Source organism: Gamsiella multidivaricata (genome assembly GCF_025024155.1).
Source record: "Gamsiella multidivaricata strain RSA 2152 chromosome Unknown BC939scaffold_4, whole genome shotgun sequence".
In the NCBI taxonomy this organism is placed as follows: Eukaryota; Fungi; Mortierellomycota; class Mortierellomycetes; order Mortierellales; family Mortierellaceae; genus Gamsiella; species Gamsiella multidivaricata.
This window is the reverse complement of record NW_026251712.1, coordinates 106,688-128,785: the sequence shown is the minus strand read 5'-3', so window position 1 is coordinate 128,785 and position 22,098 is coordinate 106,688. Positions and strand designations below refer to the sequence as shown.

The following is a 22,098-nucleotide window of genomic DNA, read 5'->3' as shown; positions in this document are numbered from 1 at the left end:
CTGTCCTCTGCAACGCCGTTCGCCATATGAGCTACAAACTTAAGACTAACTCTGCCGCCAAAAAGAGGTACACGCTTTTTTTTTTTTTTTTTTTTTTTTTTTTTTTGTTCAGGAACCATTTTTGGCAGACCTGGAGGTGTTTGATGCACGCTAGCGTGCTCAATGGCTCGATGCGTTAGACTCACTCTTTCCTGCCCTGTTTTATCCGCATCGTTCCTTGTGATTGCGTTGCAATTATGTATCAGGTTCGTCGCTCTTCCCTCAGGAAAGTTCAAGCACTGGAGGTCAGGAAAGCGCCATATCAACACAGGAATGGATCGCGGTTGTCTCAACAAGGCCGGCAAGGCGGCTTATGCGACACCTCGCCAATCCAAGCACCTGCGTCGTTTGATGCCCTACGCATAAGTAAGAGATCCTCCCACGTTCGCAGGACAATGCACTCGTGGCGGAAGAATGGAATGGGATTAATGGAGAACTATACAATATAGAATTTGCAACAATATACAATTGGATCTATCATTTCAACCTCCAGTCAGCATGGAAGGCGCACTGATGAAGGATCGATTTTATTTTATTGATACACTGGTGCAAATGATGTAAAAATAAGGAATAGACAAAACGAAAAGATAGGGAGGTATAACTATCTAAAACGAGTGGTATTAGAAAGAAGATGAAACAGCAATATAACGGCATACGGACGCTTTAGAACTCTCAATGCTCATGATCGACAGACAAGATCAAAGGCACAACCATGCCTCCGATGACACACAGCACCTCGATAACAGACAGGCCCTTCTCGCCGCCAGCGCCCCCCACATATCCAGATGATGCCGAGGACCTCTCCGTGTTGTTCATCTCGCTCATCACATGCATTGCTACATACAAAAACGTGCCTCCAGAGAACAACAACAGCATGCCTGTCCACCAATGCAGCGAAGCCGCATCGCTCTGTCCACTCATCTGGATGAAAATGTACGTAAGAATCGCTCCAATGGGTGCTGCGAGCGAAAAGATCCCGACCTGTTGGCGAGTCTGGCGACGCGAGAATCCATGTTGCAACAACACCGTTGACAGACCGAACGCCGCAGGGGCTTTGTGCAGCATGATTGCCAAAAACACGATGAAGCGCAGTTCCGGACGCGAGGCCGAGGCGCCGAGCGCAATGCCGTCCGCAGCCGCATGAACAACAAGTCCGATGGTAATAGGGTTGCCTCGCTTCTTGTTTCCTGCACCCATGCCCACAGCCGAGGGCATACGAATGTTACTGTCGTCCAATTGAAGGTTATGCAGCTCCGTGAAGTCCGCGACAGAGACATGGTTGTTGTGGCTATGGGCGTGAGTCGGGCCCATTTGATCGATCAGGAACATGAGGATGAAACCAGCGAGCAGGGCGAGGCCAATGTACTTGTGGTTGTCGTTCTCCTCTTCCTCGTCGTGTTCTGTTTCGTCGTGATCGCTCTTGGGCTGATCTTGATTCTCTTGATTCTGATCTTCGGGTGCTGCGCCTGTCTGGCCGTCCTCTCCTTCTTGGCGTTTGACGATTGGTGCGTGGCCTTGAACAGCCTGGTTCATGACGTTGGCGCTGTCCATTTCAAGTGCTGACACGTCCAGTCGATCCAAGTGATCCATGCTACCCTCAAACGACACTACTTGAGCGTCTTCCCGCTTGAACTGGTCTTGGATCAGATAGGCATGATCGGCCTTCATGACGACCACATCAGCTTCGCGTTTGAAAAGACCAGCATTGGTAGCGACCTTCCGAACTCCAGAGACTAATGTCAGGCCAGAAGCTGTAGTGTCTGGATGGAAGTACGAACGCTTGATGGGCTTGTTATGGCCGATATCGAGGCCCAATCCCGTGGATGTTAGGGGAGAGGGTGCTGAGGTGTCATGAGGGGTGCTATAGAGGGTCTCGACACCTTCTGGGATGATAACGACCAGCGAGGTTCCGACAAGGAGACCGACCCCAAAGTTGGAGATGAGCTTGAGACGATCCTCGGAGAGATGAAAAGAAAGAGGAACATTGCCAGCCAGGAAGGAGGCCACCAGCATAGCGATGCAGAGTAGGATGAGACTGAAAAAGGGATCCATCGTTGTTGGTTTGATCCGTTAGACCGAAAGCGAGACGTGCTGTGTGAGGGATAGAAAAGGCGAAGGTGATGTAGCCGATGGCAAAGGCCCTTTCCTGATGAGTTCCCTACGAGATAAGGGCGAATCGAGCAGGCAGGATGGTCGAGTTCGGTGGAGCGATGAAAGTGAGAAGGAAACAGATGCTGTTGTGCCAGGCACCACTCAATCTTTCTTTCATCGCAACAAAATGGTGACTTGCAGCGAATTGAGGAAATATTTCACACTTTTCAAAGAGGCGAGCAATTGAGTAAAGGTGAACAAATCAAATCACTCTTCCGGCTTAAACAGAAACGATAGCCGTGCCGATTCTGTAGAGCATGGTGCAGTTTTCTTGGATAATTTATATTTATAATGTCCATGAAATTGGCGGATGGACGTAATCTATCCTGTTTGATCTCCCTAAGAATCTAGGAACGCGGGCGACGTTCGCTTACGTCTTAAACCCATGGTGAACATCTCATTATAGAGTGGATGACACCGCCTGAAGCACGCATTTTATCTTTTAGGGCCAGAGAGTTGGCTCGATATACTCGCTTCTGTTCAATTGCTCGCATCTCACGTCCTCATCCAAACAATATACTTCGCAGTTCAAAGATTGTTCGTTTTCGTGTTACTTCATCCCATGTGGCACTAGACGAACACTTATATCAGTCGCGGGAGAACTCTTCAGTCTTCTGAACTCATAGATAAAGGAATCAATTATGTTCTACAAATGTAGTTGAAAGTTATTTGATCTTGAGCCGTCTTGCTGGAGATGTTGAGTGCGGATCGGCTCCAAGGTAGGGTATTGACGATTGAGGGTACCTCAAAGCTGCTTTCGTTTTTACCTACAACATACATTTGTTTACACACAGAGACCACCGGAGGAGGATAAGTGGTGATCGTAGCGGTAGTAAGTAGTGTCGGGAACTGTTGAAGATGAGACAACAATCTGTCCGCTTGCCTGGCTGTTTGGGATACAAATGGTGATACGAATTAGGCATTAATTAGAGGGTAAAAGGAGCCACTATCTTCGTTGCTACCCGGAGCATTGAGATAGAAGCTGAGGCTCCGTACAACAAAGCAGCTGTTGTATTCGAAAGCATGGTTATATTCGACAACAGGCTGTAGGGGAACTTTCGTTTTTGGCCTGAATTAGCCTCTGTGTCAGAGAGGAGCGAATAGTCAGCTATGGCAATCGAAGTATAAACGGCCACGGCTGTACAGGCTGGGTTAGTTGCCAGCTGGGCTCATTATCAGAAATTGTGCAAGGAGAAGCGTGGAACCTATGGTCGCTGAGCGCGGAAAGACGTCCTCTCATGCCCTATGTGGACCCTGAGCGAGAGACAGAGTCCCAGGAAGATTGAAGGATGATTTCTTTGGGTAGCGCAGGATTCAGAGACTGATGGTTTAATAGAGTTAAAGGCGCGATGTGGACATTATCATCGATATATGTTTTTGGTTCTCACAAAACCCGGTTCTGACTCCAATACATCTGCGGTACTGAAAGGCAATCATTGATGATTTCTGCTGTACTAACACAGGTATCATCATCATGGCCGATAGGCAAATTTGCGTTGAAATCATCAGTGCCTTTCAGAGAACCAAGGCTCCATCGGGCGTGGAGGAATTCCTCAGCGCTCATTTTCGCAACAGATACGTCGCGTCTTGACATCGAGTTGCCCGTTAAGGTCAGGCAAGTCTACTAGACCCATGGGATGATCTGACCGCGTAGCCTGTTTACTAAAAGGACTGCAACTAGGGGACATGTGAGCGAACTAAGCGTGGTGGGGAAGGAGAATGAAAGCAGCGCGTCCAAGTATTTTTTTCATGGTATGGTTGCGGTAAACAAACTATGGTTGAGCTGCCCTCTCCTCTCGTTTCGCGCAACATCACTCGTTCCTAACCCTCTCTCTCTTTCCCTTATATATCGCGTCCAGCATTAAGGCATTGGGGTGAAGCTGCCCTAGGCTCATCGCCAGCCGTCGATCGGCTATAAGCTCGTCACCAGCCCTCTCTATCTGAAATTTCGTCCCATCCTGAGGGCTGGGAAAAAAACCTCGCTTATTAGCTGGGGAGCGGAAAGTTGCAGTTGTACGAAATCTTTCTAAGTCGATTTTTGGCTGTAAAAACGTTCAATGCTGACCCTTATGCCATGATACACACAGAACAGACAGGACATACAGGAGAGGCAGCGCTCTACTTCTCTCATCTCATCTCATCTCATCCCTCATCTCCCATCTCTCATCTCATCTCTCGCTTACCATAGACCACAAAAAAGTGTCCTATCTATCCTGTGCGTCTCGCAACAGCAACTTTCCGCTCCCCAGCCAATAAGCGAGATTTTTTCCCAGTCTGAGGGAGACGAAACTGCAGAAGCTGCCTTAAAAGGCAATTTATTTTACTGTCGCAGTGGAGCTGATCGACGGCCGGTGACGAGCCTAGAGCGGACCGACGGCTGGCGATGAGCCTAAAGTCATCCTAACTTTCAGCGGCTCCATAATACGGTAATACGGTTTCTTTTTCATACGATTTTGGACAAAGCAAAAGAAAGGAAACTCGAAACTACAATACTTACAAAGACTGCGGCTCCTAGTGCAATAAGTCGGTGCAGGTTCCATGTGGAGGAAGGCAAGTACTAGATAACTACAGAGTAAGGATCGGACAAGACCTTCTATCTGTCTATACAAAATAGATCCACATCTGAAGTGGCCTATATGTGTCTACAAATTCGACAAGGAGCATCGGCGACAGAGAGAGCAGGGTCTATAAAGAGAGCCGTGGACGCTGGGACAATAATTGGCAGCCGGTGCTTTGTCGTTATCACTGCTCCCCTAAAATGGTACATGCTGGAGATGACACTCTTTGGGAACGTGATCGCTTGGACCCGCCAACAACACCCATAAAAGTCTCTCACGCCCCACTCTTTCCCGTCCTCACATTCTCATCTGTCGTCTTCATCCGACTTCTCCGCTTACTTTTTATCTCGCTATCCACCCTACCTACAACGGCGGTATCATATCCCGTAATCATATTGTACCCCACATCTAACATCTATCTCTCATTCATTTTAAAATTCGGCCAAGTTGCGCATAGCAATTTCGTCAAAGCTCATTTGTGAGGATTAGTCTCGTTAGGTCCGCTAGACCTAGTCCACAATATGCTCATAGTCCGTGCCGATGAATGAAGGACCTCTATAACATGTTACCAGTGCAGTATCTTAGGAAAGGTTGAGGGTCGGACCATCAAGTGCCAACAATGCAATCAGGAGAAAGATCGAGACCATAACGCTAACCGCAATATGGCTCGCGCCGCCCTCTATCTTATAGAGCGCCAAGAGTGGCCTCCAGAGCTGACGCGTCCACAGCAACAACAGCAGCAACAACAATAGCAACAGCGACAGTAACACTAAACGTCGTGTGGAGCGGCAGTGCAGGTACAGTGGGGGATGAAAAAGAGCTGTATCACTATCTCTTGTTATACAAAATTGAGCCTTAGAGCTTAGTTAGACGGAGCATGGGATAACCGACGTGATAATCCGGGGACATGAAACCGTCAACGTAGCATTCCGCGATAACTGAAGGCCGGGTTCTGAGGGCTACAAACAAATCCACTTCATCGAATATGACCATGATTGTATAGAATGGTCCATAAGCGTTTTGTATGTACTCTATATATGATGTCTATTTATTAGGTACTGTCTAATAGCTTCTAATCCACGCCGACATAAAACTGAGCCTTACGGCGATATTCGCGCTGCTTCCTGAGCCATGCGCGGTATTCGCTCACGGACTTAATCTTCTCTCCGTAAAAGTCTGGGATTGGATTGCGGACAGAATTGGCACTTGGATCAGCGCGGTTCTTGACAATGTGCTTAAAAAACTCGTTGTCCATCTGTAAAAAGGAAAAGGTACAAAAAAAGGGGGGTGCTTCGCAATTAGTATTCCAATATCATTAAGCACAAAGTCATGCAACTGATTCTTAGAAAGCTGGAGTATCGCGTGGAATCCCGAGGTTCCAAACACCAGTGCAAGAAAAAAAAAGTGCATTATAACACTTACTCTGTCGATAAGAGGCTTTGCCTTCGAATTCGCAGTCCTAAAGACCATGTTTCCGACGACGGGCCCCATCGCCAATCCAACAATACCCGCTGCGACCGTGCCAGCAATGTAGACAACGACTTGATCCATGCCAAAGATGGGGGTCGGATCAAAATCCTGTTGCGCAAAGTAGTATCCAGCGCCGCCAAGGCCAACGAGCGCGCACGGAGCCATGAAGACACGCTCATAGTTACGGCGAGTCCTGCGTAGGGCAAAATATGTGTTCCAGTCCATGGTCTTGACCTGCTCTCCCTCAATGGCAGCCTTAGCAGCCCTTTCGGTGGTCTGAACACTCCTTACAGGGGTCGAGGTATTGAAGAGGCGGCGGGGGGTCATCTGTGCACTACTGCTGCAATTTGATCTGGTGAGGCAGGCGCGCGAAACTGTGCGGCCGGTCATGAAGGACATCCTGAGTGCCGCAGTCGCCATGGTGATGTGTAGTGATGTTGTCGGGAAAGTGTAGATTCGATGTTCAAGTCGATCTCAGATCCCCGGACCTGCCTGCAATTCGTGACGTAGGTTACCACGGCTCAAAAAGGAAACATAAGAGCAACGGCCGCGTTGTGGACGCGTTCAGCTGGACCTTCAATGTCCAAGACGCGCTACTTTTACCCGGGAATATCTAATGTCTGTACCATGGGTCTCTGGTATTGGTACGATTAAGACGCAGTAGTCCGTGCGCGAATTGATCACTGACACTCCCTAGCTTTTTTCTATTGGCTAACACCGCCTTGTAGAGAGGAGTTAGACCCAAAACGGCTGCAATGTATGATATGGCGTGCAATTACTTCGGAACCAAGCTGCATTGTTGAGCTCTTCTCTTCATTAAGTACGTGGTAAGAATTAGCTTTTGCAGATACAGTTGTATAATATATGCTCAAAATACCCTAAGTTGACCAACAGTGCCGAAAGCTAGGCTCGAAAAGAAAAAAATGGATTGGTACTTGGACTCTGTAAACGTAACTTACAGAATTAAGGACGGCCTGGCAAAGTCGTTGGAGCGAACTGGCAGTGTACTATGTTGCAGATTCAGAGATTGAGGTCAGTTTGCTCCATGGCGTAAAACTTGAAATTTAAATCCCACATGAGCAGCGATTCGGATCTTCAACGCAGATAGTTCCCTCCCCCGGATCACCTCAAAAGATTCCAGGCGCCGAACGCATTTGTTCGGGTTTCGTGTACATAATCTAAAACGCTTACTATGAATAGCAGTATATCAGGCTTTCAGCCAAAGGGAACATATGCTGCGCTGCAAATTGTCTCTGTAATCGATGGGTATCTTTTGCATTTTTTACATCCATGCTGTGGTTTTCAGCGGAGGCAGGAAGAATTCGATGGATATGGATACCAAACAAGGATAAGACGCACTGCACTCTTTTTCACCGCGCGGTCAAATCATGACTTCCTACTAGAGTCCTGGCCAGAAAGTCGCGGGCCAACATATTTTTGAAATGGTTGGCTCAATTCAGTAAATAAGGTTGCCCTTTTCACGCACAAAGCTGACAGCCAGGCGCATCCACATTACATGCATGTCCCTGACTATATTCTCAATTATGAAAGAGATGACGGGGCCGGTGAGGATGCAGAGACTAGATGACCATTAAAGCCATAGATGACAAGAGGACGACTAGACGCGACCGTAGTGTCTTGTGTACATGGGGGTGTATTCATTTCAATTGAAAGGGCTCAAAAATATGTTGGCCCGCGACTTTCTGGCGAAGACTCTATCCTCATCGTTTCGAACTAGTGCTACGCCTGCATATCTCCCGTGCCCGAATACAGCGCAAACAGCAGGTCCATGCAGTTCTTGCGCATTGTATCTGCGATGGTAAACACAGGAATGAATAGAATTCGAGTTCTATGACCAGCTGATATTCTCTGAACGCTAATCGTCGTAAGGTTGAACCAAGTTTTTGTCGGAAAATATACCATCACAGTAGGTGAAAGGTGATCGCCCATTTCGTTCGTTTCTTGGACCGAAGCAGGATCATAACAACAAAAAAAATCTTCCGGTGGTGTAGCGTTACCGAGTTCAGGCATCGGTCACCAAGAAAAATGGCGAGACGACCAAGCGGAAGATCATGCAAACATAATAAAAGAGCCTTAATATATCCTGTAATCAGCGATCGCTCTCAATGTTGATTTCCATGTTGATTTTTCTTTTTTACGAGAGTTTGATGAAGGGTTTGGTGCATTCAGTGCTCTTCAGGAAGAGTTGATGAGCTCTGCAGCAGTCTATGTATTATCCGAATAATCATTCTTTTTCTTTTTGTCTGAGGCAGGGTAACCATACTGTAATCGAGAAATGAAATAGCCACTAGTTCCGCCTTTCTTTCTTGAGCTCTCTCCACATTGATATCGAAAATACGAACAGAATAATGGGAGCTATCATTGGGACAAACGCCGCGTGTGTAACGCGAGATAATACAAAAATCCACAATGAGAAAAGTGCTGGGCGCGCAAAGCACACAGCATTGTGAGGCGCCTTCTTTGATGTTTCTCCAGGGCGCGGAGAAAAGCATTGCTCTTCCTCCTCCTTCCCCCCCCCCCCCCAAAAAAAAAAAAAAAAGCGCCCGCGAGAGCCGCGATCTTTGATCAAGCACCTTTGTACTCCTTTGGATGATCTGAGGGGCGTTGCTGTACTACGGCGCGCACGTCTAATAGTCCTTTCTCCCTATTTCTGAGGCAATTACTTCATTGGTATGAATTCCACAGCATGGCGCCGCTGGCAGAGTAGGATCGCAAACTACAACAATGGCAACAAATACTCGTTTCTGCAGCATTCAACGATCTGCCATAGACTGGTGCAGATCAACAACAATGCGTCTCCATCGACAACAACACGACCTTAGTCTGGTCAACTCAGGTAGATCACAACATCTAAAAGATGGGTCCAGTACCCGTGCATGGGGCGCGATGGAAGGCATGGAAAAATCTGGTCTGTTTGGCGATGAGCGTGGAGGTGTATTGCTGCACTATTGGTGCCAATTCCTTTTCTGTAGCTACATCCGTGATGTGATGGTCCTTCATGCACAATGGGACGACCGGCGTTAGTGGGATCCCGGTGATTGTAGCTTGCTTTGGGCTGCAAATATGGCGAACGGAGCCCCTTCCCGCGAGTCTGCCTCGATGGCATCATACGCAATCGGTTAGCAGTGGATACGAATGAATTTTAAGAAAGACGGGCTATAGTATTACAGTATTGTTGTGTTTACTGTGCCCTTGCATACATATGCAGCAAGAGTTCCATCAAGAGCCTTCTCTTTCTGATTGACTAGGCTCGACGATGGAAGAGAGATAATGCAGCCAGTCTAAGAAAAGGGTGCCATGAACACAAACGGCCATCGTGCCTAGAACTCTAACACCCATCAGAAACATACACATCCTTCGAGGAGGCTCTTGTTGTCGCTTGTCTGTTTTCTACTGAGAAAATGCGTATCTAACTTTTTTTGTTATAACAGCGCTCTTGTTATGAATGCTGCAGGATTTCTAATGTAAACAAAGGAACACACAACACGCGCCATCAAGCAGAGCCCGGATTTAATCGGGCGCTGGAGATCTCAATGAAACCATCAGCGATGGAACAGCGCGGCAGGGAAGTTGTTCGGGTTGACCGTAACTGGATACAGCTGCTCAAAGCCAGCTCTGGTAGCAGGCGCGTAGAAAGCGCGAGGATCTAATTTTTTCCCGTGATGGGAGTAGGCAGAGGCGAGAGACAGAGTTGTTCCCATGAATACCTGGGTGCGCAATGACGAAAGGGTCGACGGATTGTGAACTAGCATTGCCATTGCGGATGAAGCGAGCAGCAGCCCTTGCAGAGCAGATGATGAGATACTGGTATGAATCCAGCCCTAGGTTTTCATATAATGTCCGCAGTGTTCGGACCGTTGTATGATCACTGATAAGATTGCTGTCTCTTTTGTGCTTCCATCTAAGCGCACGGCAGCCAAGCAAGGAGAGGTCTGTTCTCTCTTGATGGTCAGTACCATTAACGCTATTATTAGCCCACAAGCAACAATGGCAGAGGAAATACCGCTGGAATCGCGTTCATACTGAAGGGGGTGAGTTTTCTGTGCGCCGCGCCTGTTCATGTTATGATCGGAAATATCTTTCATTTATTTCTGGATAATGAAAGAGGGTGATCTATCAACATGATCAACAACAAAACAACAAAAGAGGCACCGACGGTACTAGCCTGGTCTAAAGTAAGAAACCATAGCTAAGTGGAGCGATCAAAAACGACGAAAGGAGAAGAGAACCCGGTTGATTGGAATCCAGCTGCACCATGAGGATGCAGGACGATGGGTTCAGGAATCCATCAAGAGGTTTCTACATATCTTTCTTTGGTCGGCTTGTTTGTTTGTTTGTTTGTCCATAGTTGTGATAAAGAATCAGGGCATACGAAGAGGCTCTTATTTTGTTGTCAGTCTGACCCTGTTTCGCTGCTCTCGCGCTGGCGAGAACCAATCCACGACCCTTTCTTCTTCTGGAGCTTAAGGTTTGGTCACAATCAAGCTACGATCGCATTTATCTGCGCGCCCCTTATTCTTTTCGATTTAGAAATCGGTCGTTGCTGAGACTGACAAAAGGAGCGGAGGAAGGGTCTCATCTACCCGCACTCAGACAACCGTGCTTCCACGTTGGCCTGTTCTGGCATACGTATAGCTCTGCAGACCATGAAGAACATATAGCCCCGTTTGACAACGACTTGTGATAATCTATGTGCATTTTACAACGGTTCTTAAATCCCTAATGCTGCCTGATGGTGACGCCGTTGGTGACGTTGGTGATGACAGCGATGATGTTAACACTCGTTCAAGAACAGATAACGAAAGACAAAAGGCATTACCGTGGATTAGAGGGGACCTCCACGCAGCTGGAATGTCAAGTTTGTCTGCACACGCCGTGTGGTACCTCTGAGCACATTAGGTGTTTGTGCCACCTATGCACCAAAAGCGTTCGTCCAATCAGATTTGAATCATTCATCTAATCTTCAATCCTGTTCCACGGACAACAGAATGCCAACAAACACCATCTTCCCTGCCTGCTGGCCAGAATCACACGCACAACAGTCCGCTCTCGTCGCCTCATCCTGTCCACACATGGACTCCATAGGAACCGATCCTTCTTTTTAGAGCAATTATGGCAGCGGACAATAACAACCATGGACGAACCATATCATGCCAGTCTATGCATACTGCGCATCGACATTGTCGGTCGAGGTAGAGGATAGGAATATTTCTCATATTTTTTTCTTCTACGCTGCGCCTCGAAAATGGTCGAAGGATGACATGTTCCAGCAGAAAATAAAATAAAACCGCACCCCGAGGACAAAACTACGACAAAGGAGAAGACACAGGGCACCTAGACCTAATGGGTAAAGAGGAACAGGGCAAGCAGATCGGCCATGTCTGTCCTGTATTAAGAATGCGAGTTGGTTGGATTGTAATGAGCGTGAGCCCTCTGGATGCTAAATAACATGTTCAGCAGACAGGCAAGTAAAACCAACAAGGTTGTATTATTTTTTTGAATTCATTTGAGCACATTGTTCCTGACATATTAAGACTACCCTTTGGTTGTCATCCGATTATTCAGTCCAATTCAACCCTATATAGAGCCGTTAGACTAAATGGGAGAGTGTATTGCTCTGCCTGCCTGTCCTGGGGGAATTAAGGAAACAGAGAAAACATCCGGCGTTGGCCTGTACACAGTCTAACTGAACGAGTTAGGAGCCAATGAAGGAATGGAAGGCCTATAAAAGGGTCCTCCAGTTCCCCACAAATACCTTTTTTTTTCCCTTGTCTCTCAGCCAACCTCCTTCGCCTCCACTGCCTTTCAACAGTTCTCCTTCCTCTCCCTTTCCCTCCCTCTCTCTCTCTCTCTCTCTCTTTGCCGCCAACAAACCCTCACACTTCACTCTACATCGCACTCTACCTTCTACTACAAAATGAAGATCTCTATCGCTGCCGCCATCGGTCTTTTGGCCCTCACTCTCACTGAGGCCGTCAAGGTTAACCCCCTGCCCGCCCCCGTCACCATCACCTGGGCTTCCTCGGGTCCCATCAAGATCGACAGCAACTTCAAGATTGTTGGTACCCAGCACGAGATCCTCAACAAGGCTTATGCTCGTCACGCTTCCTTGATCAAGAAGGAGCGCTGGGTTCCCCAAACCTGGGAGCAGCCCATCAAGGAGTACCCTCCCTTCCCCACCCTCGAGAAGCGCGCTGACGAGGAGACTGTCAAGGTCCTGTCCAACTCCAACTCCAACAAGAAGGCTACCCTCAAGACCGTCAATGTTGTCGTCTCCAACCTGAAGGCCGACCTCCAGCACGGCGTCGATGAGTCCTACACCCTTGACATCACCGCTGCTGGTAAGGGTACACTCAAGGCCAAGACCATCTGGGGTGCTCTTAACGGTCTCCAGACCCTCAACCAAATCGTCATCAGCGACGGCAAGAGCGGTCTTCAGATTGAGCAGCCTGTCCACATTGTCGATGCTCCCAAGTACCCCCATCGCGGTATCATGCTGGACACCTCCCGTAACTTCTACCCCTTGGCCTCCATCAAGAAGCAGATCGATGCTCTCTCCTACTCCAAGCTCAACATCTTCCACTGGCACATCACCGATAACCAGTCCTGGCCCGTTGAGATCAAGAAGTACCCCCAGATGACCAAGGATGCATACTCCCCCCGCGAGATCTATTCTCAAAAGGACATCAAGGAGATCATCAGGTACGGTCGCGAGCGCAACGTCCGAGTCATCCCCGAGCTCGATATGCCCGGCCACTCTGCTGCCGGATGGCTCCAGGTCGACAAGAAGGCCGTCACCTGCGCTGACTCCTGGTGGGACAACGATGGCTGGACTCACCACTCTGCTGTCGAGCCCAACCCCGGTCAGCTCGATATTGCCTACCCCGGCACCTACAAGCTGATCAAGGACGTCTACACCGAGATGGCCGGCGTCTTCACCGACAACCTCTTCCACGTCGGTTTCGATGAGCTCCAGACTTACTGCTACAATTACTCGAGCTATTCCATGGATTGGTTCAAGAAGCACCCCAACGCTGGCTACTCCGAGTTCGCTCAGCAGTACATTGACAAGGTTCTTCCCATCTTCCACGACAAGCCCAGCCGTCGCCTGATCATGTGGGAGGACTCTGTTCTCTCGCCCGACTTTGCTGCCAACTCCATCCCCAAGGACGTCATCATGCAGTCGTGGAACAACGGTATTGCCAACATCAAGGAGCTCGCCAAGCAGGGTTACGATATTATCGTCTCCTCCTCGGATGCCTTGTACCTCGACTGCGGTAACGGTGGTTGGGTCACCAACGACCCCCGCTACAACATCCAGGAGCCCCCAGCTTTGCCCAAGGCTATTCAGGATGCCTTTGACGCGAACCCCTCGGCCTACTCTCCCACCACCTTCAACTATGGAGGCATTGGAGGTTCGTGGTGCGCTCCTTACCACACCTGGCAGCGCATCTACGACTACGACTTCACCCAGGGCTTGACCGCGTCCGAGGCCAAGCATGTCATTGGTGCTGAGGCCGCCTTGTGGTCTGAGCAGTCTGACCCCATTGTCGTTGATGCCAAGTTCTGGCCCCGTACCGCTGCCTTGGGCGAGTCCCTCTGGTCCGGCAACCGCGACAAGAATGGCTTCAAGCGCACCACTAACTTGAGCGCCCGTATCCAGGACTTCCGTGAGCGTCTCGTCAGCCGTGGCATCCTTGCTGCTCCCTTGGTTCCCAAGTACTGCTTGAAGAACCCCCACGCCTGCGATCTCTTCCGCAACCAGACCGCCTTGGGCAAGTAAATTTCTCCTCACGAGAAATCCATACATTTCAGTGTCCTTCCCTCATTTTTTTTTTCTAGACACTTTCAGGACCATAGTCAAAAAAATAAGTTTTTTTCATTCAATAGTCTGGTTACGTTTGAATGAAGTTGGACATCGGTCATCATGATACCATCCCTATCTTAAGGAAGATAATAAAGCCAAAGAGTAATGTCGAAAACCAATAATTACCGCACCTGCACTTGCTATCTTTTTGTTTCACTCCAATAAGAAAAGAAGAAAAGAAAAGAAACGAGTACCTGGAGATACTTGTTGTTGGTAGCCTAGTCTTGTTGTTTCAGAATGTTTGACGCGACGCGTCGCGAACCCCGCCTTCCCCATTTTTGGTGGCAAGTGACTGTGGATACGACCAACGCGCTCCACAAATAAACAAGGCCTTCTATTCATCGCCCATCCTTTGTTTGCTACACACACCTACATAACACGTATCCCCCCCCTCCTCCACACACACACATAAATCAATAATAATAACAGCGTTGACACAGGATGGACGAACATCAGCAGCTTAGCCAGCATGAGGGCGAGACCGAGCAGGAACTCTTTCTCTACGATGGACCGATCGATCCTGACACCGAACAGGCGATTCAGGAACTGAACGATGGTGGTGCCAAGGCGTTTGCTCTCCAGGATTATGAACTCGCCGTCGAGAAGTTCGGCCTTGCCTCTGAAATGCTGTAAGACTACCATTCTCTTTCCATTTTATGTTGGTACACCTCACAGACTTGACATGAAGTTGGTGCCTTTTTTTTTTTTTTTTTTTTTTTCTTCCTATTCTAACATCCGCTTTTTGTTCGACGCTCTTCGACCTCTTCACACTAGTGGCCAGGTGTACGGCGAGATGAACCCAAAGTGTGCAGATACGTTGTTCATGTACGGGAAGGCGCTCCTTGAACATGCCATCCAGCAGAGCTCTGTCCTTGGCGGTGTTACTGAAAAGAAATCCAAGGAGGAGCTCGAGGCCGTTGTCGCTGCCGCAACCAGCGGATCATCTTGTAAGTTTGGACACTATACTTTTTTTTTCTTTTTTTTTCAATTGATCGAAATAAAAGGAAGTAATCCACTGATACAGGGGTTTTTTCTATCCATGATGTGGTGATTTAGCATCGTCATCTGCAGCACCGAGCAACCCACGTTTCGTATTCGAGGGCGATGAAGAAGATGACGAAGGCGAAGGCGACGACGACGAAGCTGACCCGGAAGCAGGCGCATCTAGTGGCAACGCAGAGGGCGGTGATGATCAGGATGATTTTGCCGTCGCCTGGGACGTTCTCGATCTTGCTCGTGTGCTTTTCCATCGCCAGGGCACTGAAGAAGCCCTCCTCAAACTCGGCGACGTCCACATCGCCCTTGGAGACGTCTCTCTCGAATCTGAAAACTTTGATCAGGCCGTCGCAGATTTCCGGGAAGCCATCGTCGTCAAAGAGGCCCGACTCTCCCCAGACGATCGTCAGCTGGCCGAGGCACACTACAAAGTCGCTCTCGCACTTGAGTACTCGCCCACGGAATCTGAAAAGGCACAGGAACATATTCATAAGGCGATCACTGTTCTGAGGGCCAGGATTGAGAAACTCAATGGGATGCTGGCTTCGGGCAAGGGTAAAGCCAGGGCGACAGATGCGAATGAGAGCGAAACGAAGATGGCCAAGGAGTTGATTGAGTTGCATGAATTGGTTGGAGAGATGGAACAGAAGGTTCAGGATCTGATTGCGAACCAGGCGAAGAATCCGCTGTTGGAGAATACGAACAAGACTCAGATCGAGATGTTGAACGAGATGTTGAATCAGAAGAAAGCCGTCGCTGCGAACGATATCTCGAATCTTATCAAGCCAAAGTCCAGTAAACCGGCGTCGACACCAGCAGCAGCATCAGTACCAGCAGCAGAGGCCGCATCTTCATTGTCATCCTCATCTTCATCAGCAGTAGAGTCCGCACCAGCAACGACAGAATCCTCATCAACATCAGCACTAGTATCAGCAGAGACAACTGATGGTGATTCGGGATTGAAGCGTAAGGCCGAGGAGGCTGTACCAGAAGACGGAGACAAGAAGATCAAGGTCTAGAGAATGTCGTCGGGCTAGTGTGGCCATATTCCCTTTGTGTTTACTGTATCCTTCAAAAATATAATACATGAATGTATACATATTCCACTCAGTACATTTTACAGAAGGGCACTTTTTTTTTTTATTTCGGCCATGATGGGATGCAATTTACATATGTAGTGGTATACTAAGAAAAAAAAAAAAAGTGTCGTGAAACCGTGAAGCTATATTAGTGTTCGTGTCGGAGGATTCAATGCAGTTTAGGAACTCGGAAGCCGTTGGCGTGTCGATGTCGGTATCCTTCTGGCTCCTTCAACCTGCGTTCATGCTGGTCCCGGTCGCCTTTTGGACTGCCTGAGACCTCTTCCCGGTCCTGCTCCTGCTCATATTGCTCGTTCTCCTCATGCTCATAGTCATCATGGTCATAACTGCGACTGCCATTGTCTCGAAGTTTTTTAGACGTTCGTTGCTCCGTGGTACGGCGCAGCGGTCGAGCAGTGTCCTGGGTATTATCCTTACTATCCACAGCACCAGAGTCTTGCTCATCCGTCCGCTCAGAGGCATCCTGCCTGTCCTTGCCCTCCCTCTGTCTCTCTTCTTCCCCATTGACGTCTTCTCTCATATCGTTATCACGGCCGCGATTTTGATCCGCATCAGAAAACGATGCCCGCAAGGTCTTTCCACGACTGACCCGCAATCCATCGCGCTTGCTATCGCCACGGTCACTGCTCTCATACCTCCGCCATGCATCCTTGGACTCTGCCGCATCTCTTCCACGCCTCTTCCGTCTCTGCTCACGCTCGTCCATCTGCCGCTGATGCAAATGTCGCTCCTGAATCGTCATAATCATATCCGCCTTCTCCGCCAAACTATCCACAACCTCTTGCAGCTGCTGTCGAATCAACTTCTTCTGCCGCAACTGCTCCTTTAGAACCCCTTCCGTTGCAGATCTCTTTCCGGTCCTGGGTTTCTTGCTACCGTCGCCTCCGCCACCGGCGCTTCCGCCATCTGTATCTGCCGCACCAGACGAGTGTCCAAGCGTTTCTAGATCCTTGGATAGTTCGAAATACGACCGCCGCAGGTGCTGAACCTCTTCGTCCAATTGACCCAGAACAATATGCAGTTTCTGCTCGGGCGATCGATCCTCATTCTTGGAGCGTCCTAGAAGCGATAAATTCTTCCGAACAAGGGAAGACTTCTCCTGCTCCCGCTCCCGCTCTTTTCTGTGACTCAAGGGCTGATCTTTGCGAGCTTCTGGGGAGATGCGTGCTGAGTTTCTGGGATCCTCATCGTCTGGAAAGGATGACAAAGACGACCCGGAATCTATATTCTCCTGCGATGCAGCTGCACGTCGTGAGCCTGTCGACACCAGTGCTGCTATAGGTTTTAAGTCCTTTTGCCGACCTTTAACAGGCATACTATCGATATTGGGCGAAGAGTCCTGGTGCCGTGTCTGCTGATGACGAGGTTTCCGGAAAAGGTCCTGTTGGTGATAGTGTCCTTCGTGGTCCCGAGCATCGCCGCCATTACAACATACAGTACACCGCTTAGGATCGTGCGCCTTGAGCAGGGACATGATACGCTGAAGATCAATCGAAATTTTCTTTTGTCGCAGCGCGGGATTCTACATCAGACAAGAAATGAAAGGTTAGTCCTTGACATACAGAATCTGAACGCCAGGGTTTCATCCGCAAAATAATACGTACAGTAAGAGCTGCAGCCAGTTCTCGAGCACGGTTTCCGCCAGACTTGATGTCACCTCTTGCTCGTACGCTGGTTGATCCATGCGCACGTATCCGGAACGGTTGATAGCTTCCTCCATCGTCGCTCAACTGCGCTAATTCATCGGCCCGTTCGCTTCGAGGAGCCTGGTCACCGTCGAATCCGCCGACCATGCGCGTACGAGGCTCAATATGTTGTCGATGTGGCTGCGGTTTCTTTGAACTTTGTACCCCAACCACCGCACTGCTCGAATGCCTGTTAACAAGCCCCTGCCCAGGCAACGACCGACTAAGCGCACCCCTGGAAGCCGAAGCAGGGAAAACGAGCTGTTCCTGTCCATAAGATCCACGCCGCTGTGACCTGAATGCAGTTCCAATGTTAAGGCGATGCACATCGCTCGGAATACCATATTCTTCATCCACACTCAAAGGTAGCCTCCGTCCGCCAGGGGTCGGTTTGGATTGTTCAGACAACGGTGGCAAGCCCCTGCCCTCGGGTCCGTAATGATGGTGATGATGAATGTGAACCTCCTCGAGCTTCTCCACAAGACGACGTGTCTCGGAAGTGGCCGACTTTGAACGGGAACCCTTTCGCAGGCTTGATTTGGAGGGGCCGCCTCCAGAAGAGTGTAGCCCATTGGCCTCGTCATGGGCGGCCCAGTGTTTTCGTCCACTTCTCGCTCTAGATGGAGAACTGGAAGCGGCATTTGCTGAAGGACGTCTCCTGGCTGACGAGCTCCTTTGTGCCCGAGCTGGTTTGGTGTGTGTCCGGTATGCTGCGGTTGCATATTGCTCTGCCACATCAACCTGGCCATCCTCTTCACTCTCGCTCGCGCTTTCACTCTCGGTCTCGCTCTCCGTATCCTCTTCATCCTCATCCTCCTCATCATCGCCAGAATCCAACAAAAACAACAGATCCGCCTCCTCCTCCACCCGCTTCCTCTCGCGCTTCTGCATCTCTGCTCTCTGAACCTCCAACGCATCAATCCGTTTCTGCAGAGTCTCCAGGTTTTTTTCAACTTGATCCTTCTCCCGCTGGATTCCAGCCTTTTTAGATTCTTGCTCCCGCTCCCGCTCATCCAAAGGTATATTAGGGGACCCTGTAAGGTGCTCTTTGCCAGCTTTCGACTCTATATGATGATGTTGGTGGCGAGAAGAAGGGGTATCCTTGGGCCGCGACAACTTCTCATTCGTCTTCCGCGTCCGCTCCAGCTCCTTGTGCTTCTTCTCAAGATCCTTTTGCAACTTCTTATTCGCCCGCATAAATGTCTTCTTTTCTGTCTTGAGCTGACGGATCATAGCTTTAAGAGTGCCAAGAACAGATGCCACAGCTACAACCGCAACAGAGACGTAAAAGTGGAGGATATTATTAATAGGTCCTATAGAACAGTGGCAAGCAACAATGTCATTTCATAATCGTAATATGACAAACCTTGTCCCTCGCCTAAAGATCCAGCGAGTTCCATGAACCGATCCTCAGCTCTCGTAACAATATCGAGCTGCGCCAGGTCCTCGGCTGTAGAGAGCAATGGAAAAGTCGGTGCCGATCGCCAGTTCTGCTCATTCTGTCCTATTGCTGAAGGATGCTGCTGGCGCTGCACTTGTCGCAGCTGTTGCCCTGGTTGTCGCTGCTGAGACTGCTGCGATGCCTGTCCTCCTCCGAAATTGAATCTCGTGGGCGAGACAAGGTCTTCAAGGACGAGATCTCTTCCATGATCCAGTTTACTCGCCATCGCGACAGGGGGCATCGATGATCCATTAGCCCCCAGGACCGCTGATGAGACACCTGGCTCTGTACCTGCAGCAGACCGCCTATCTGCTGAAGCCCCGAGTTCACGTTTGGCGCGGGCGATCGCCACTTCGCGTTCAAATGAAATTTCGCCACTGTCGTATCCAGGATCATCCAACACGTCATCTCGGACCTTGCCAGACTTTGGCTGGGAATGAGGTTGAGAACTGGGCTGAGGCTGCAGAGCTACATTCCTTGTCCCTGTAGGATTCGCTTGCATGGGAGACTGCCCATGAGGATCTTGCTGCTGTTGTTGAGCCGGCAATGGTGGCGTCCTTGGCGCATTTGAATTGCTAGGGGGTACTATACTCTGCGTCCACTCGACTGTATCTTGATCCTGCTCCCCCTCTTCCTCATCCTCATCGTCCTGCTCGCCGCTCTGCGTGAAATCCGAAGGCGAATACGAGGAGTGATACAGGTCAGGTCGCCGGCGCTCTGACTGCTGCATAGTTCTGTAAGCATCTGGGCTTTCCTTCGTGTCCGCAGTCGTTGTCTTGCCTGCGAATCTTGACGGGCCCGAGAATAGTGTCCGTTGCGAAGGATCTGTGCGCTGGTAATCCGATGCCTACGTCCAAATTTGATTTCAGAAATAAGGTGAGGTTAGCCCTCCATTAAAAACAGGATAATACACAATCACAGGCATTTTGACGAGATTCCAAGTGCGCCCATTTACTTGGATATCCGCATTCAAATCCGCTCGAGACTCTCTTTCGTGGGTAGGCCTGTTATGATGACTGTTCGCCGAGGAATCCATTCCCGCACTAGCCCTCCGCGTCGCATTCGCTCTGGCCCCGTCGGTCATGGGCTTCTCCTTCCGTGTTCTGTACAACTTGTCGCTGAACTGACTCAAGGCCGAAGACGAAGATCTGCGATACCCTTGAGGCCTCCTATATTGACCACCCGTTGAAACCCCACGCTCGCCACTGTCTTCTTCCTGCTGGTACTGATGCTGCTGGTGACGATCGGGGTTGCTGTTCTGTGACCGCCGCAATTCCGATATCTGATTCCGAAGCTCCTGACTGTCGAGGATATCGCGGATGGTCAAAAATCCCCCGCCCTCCTTGCCACTCCCACTGGTGTGTGATCGCTGGTCCTGATGCTGGTCCTGATACTGCTGCTGCTCTCGGTTACGCTCCCGCTCGTGATCAAGTTCTCGTTCTTGCGTACCGCCATCATCCTTTGCGGCCCACCTCGCCGAAAACGCGCTTTCAGCCCGATTCAAATTATCCCCTTGCTGCTGGTCGCTGTATCCGTCCAGGTTACTCTCCAGAGGCGTCAGCCGGTCCTTGGCCCGATACGCATCCCTGGATACTGCGCCCTGCTGACTATACCAACGAGCATCCATGGTATCCTGCTTCCTCTCCTTCCCGAATTCATTAAGCTGTGTCCCTTGATCAAGTCGCCGCTGATCTTGTGGAGTCGAGTGCCCGAAACTGAACGTGTCCAATACCGAGTTCAGTCCATAACTCCCCTGATTCTGACGGTCGTCGTCCAGGTCCTGCGTGTACAACAGATTCCTGAGTCGAGAAGATCCGCGCAGGCCTTTGTCACGCGAGCCTACTACCCCACTACCACCTCCTTCTCTTGCTACAGCAGAAGTAGACGAAGAAGTAATAGAAGGGGTAGGAGGAGCCGGGGTATTGATCCCTTTGCTCGAGATCTTTCGCTTAACTCGCTCGGCGCACGGTGTCAAGGCTGGGTCCATATCCTGACTGAATCGGTTGGCTGCATGTCTGTGTCCCTGAGCCTGTGCTTGTCCCTGTCCGTGCTCATCTGGTGTGAGATGGTCGTGCCCAGGGCCAGCCATGCCCCGGATCCCACGGAAGGCCGACATATATTGTGCTCGAACAAAATCGGGTTCAAAGGAATCGAATGAGCAAGTGTTTGATGTAGTGAGGGCAAGATGACCTGTTCCTGATGACTTTATGAAAGGATGCAAAGAGGCAAAAAAAAAAAAAGAGAAAAAGTGCGTTGTAGGTACTGGGGAAAAGGGTTGGGCGAGAGCGAGGGCTATGGGCTATATACGATTGGACAAAGATTTCATCCAATGATCGATAACACATGCATGCAATAATATCGTTCGTATAGCATCATCCACGTACAAGAAAGTTGAGATAGAGGGGGAGGTTGGTGCTCTTCCATGTCGCGTAAACTTCTCTCTCCCTCATAGACTCGATGCACTCGAGAGCCAGAAAATAATAAAAAATCTCTCTCATCAACTCTCACTCTCTCTGTCCGTCTGTCTCTATCACCGCCGCCTTACCACCATCCTACTCCCTGAAACCCCTTCCGCATGCCCATGTGCGAAAAGTGCAAGAAAAACCACGACCGACGGACTTACTACGCATGCCCGAAAAGGTATTTCATGACACCATATCGTTCGCTCATTTCGCACCGCAATAACCACAGCGAATGCTTAGTCTGAGATATGATGGATGATATCGGTGATGGTTCGATGAGTTTGACGAGTTACCCAAGGTTGATTTGG

General features: G+C 49.6%; 6 protein-coding genes across 6 annotated transcripts; 3 read left to right on the top strand and 3 right to left on the bottom strand.

The window, feature by feature from the left end:
• The first annotated feature begins 136 nt into the window (after positions 1-136).
• On the top strand, positions 137-531 carry BC939DRAFT_436897 (uncharacterized protein). The gene has a single exon (XM_051553628.1). It carries the CDS (start codon positions 163-165, stop codon positions 403-405), a length of 243 nt encoding a protein of 80 aa, XP_051416868.1. The 5' UTR covers positions 137-162; the 3' UTR covers positions 406-531.
• A 16-nt stretch (positions 532-547) lies between these two features.
• Positions 548-2,378, bottom strand: BC939DRAFT_436895 (ZIP zinc transporter-domain-containing protein). Its single transcript, XM_051553627.1, has one exon. It carries the CDS (start codon positions 2,089-2,091, stop codon positions 712-714), a length of 1,380 nt encoding a protein of 459 aa, XP_051416867.1. The 5' UTR covers positions 2,092-2,378; the 3' UTR covers positions 548-711.
• Positions 2,379-5,820: 3,442 nt separating this feature from the next.
• Positions 5,821-6,443, bottom strand: BC939DRAFT_391988 (mitochondrial import protein Pam17; the record flags this gene model as incomplete). The annotated part of the gene is made up of 2 exons (XM_051552001.1): positions 5,821-6,003; positions 6,171-6,443. 2 exons carry the CDS (start codon positions 6,441-6,443, stop codon positions 5,821-5,823), a joined length of 456 nt encoding a protein of 151 aa, XP_051416866.1.
• Positions 6,444-12,156: 5,713 nt separating this feature from the next.
• BC939DRAFT_392011 (putative beta-N-acetylhexosaminidase naga) lies at positions 12,157-14,022 on the top strand (the record flags this gene model as incomplete). The annotated part of the gene is made up of 1 exon (XM_051552002.1): positions 12,157-14,022. One exon carries the CDS (start codon positions 12,157-12,159, stop codon positions 14,020-14,022), a length of 1,866 nt encoding a protein of 621 aa, XP_051416865.1.
• A 403-nt stretch (positions 14,023-14,425) lies between these two features.
• BC939DRAFT_405994 (uncharacterized protein) lies at positions 14,426-16,213 on the top strand. Its single transcript, XM_051552844.1, has 3 exons — positions 14,426-14,735; positions 14,881-15,053; positions 15,163-16,213. Exons 1-3 carry the CDS (start codon positions 14,548-14,550, stop codon positions 16,119-16,121), a joined length of 1,320 nt encoding a protein of 439 aa, XP_051416864.1. The 5' UTR covers positions 14,426-14,547; the 3' UTR covers positions 16,122-16,213.
• A 14-nt stretch (positions 16,214-16,227) lies between these two features.
• Positions 16,228-21,594, bottom strand: BC939DRAFT_524963 (uncharacterized protein). Its single transcript, XM_051561291.1, has 4 exons — positions 20,284-21,594; positions 19,254-20,175; positions 17,807-19,152; positions 16,228-17,724 (listed from the first exon to the last, which is right to left on the bottom strand). The coding sequence occupies exons 1-4, from the start codon at positions 21,442-21,444 to the stop codon at positions 16,351-16,353; spliced, it is 4,803 nt and encodes a 1,600-aa protein (XP_051416863.1). The 5' UTR covers positions 21,445-21,594; the 3' UTR covers positions 16,228-16,350.
• Positions 21,595-22,098: the final 504 nt, after the last annotated feature.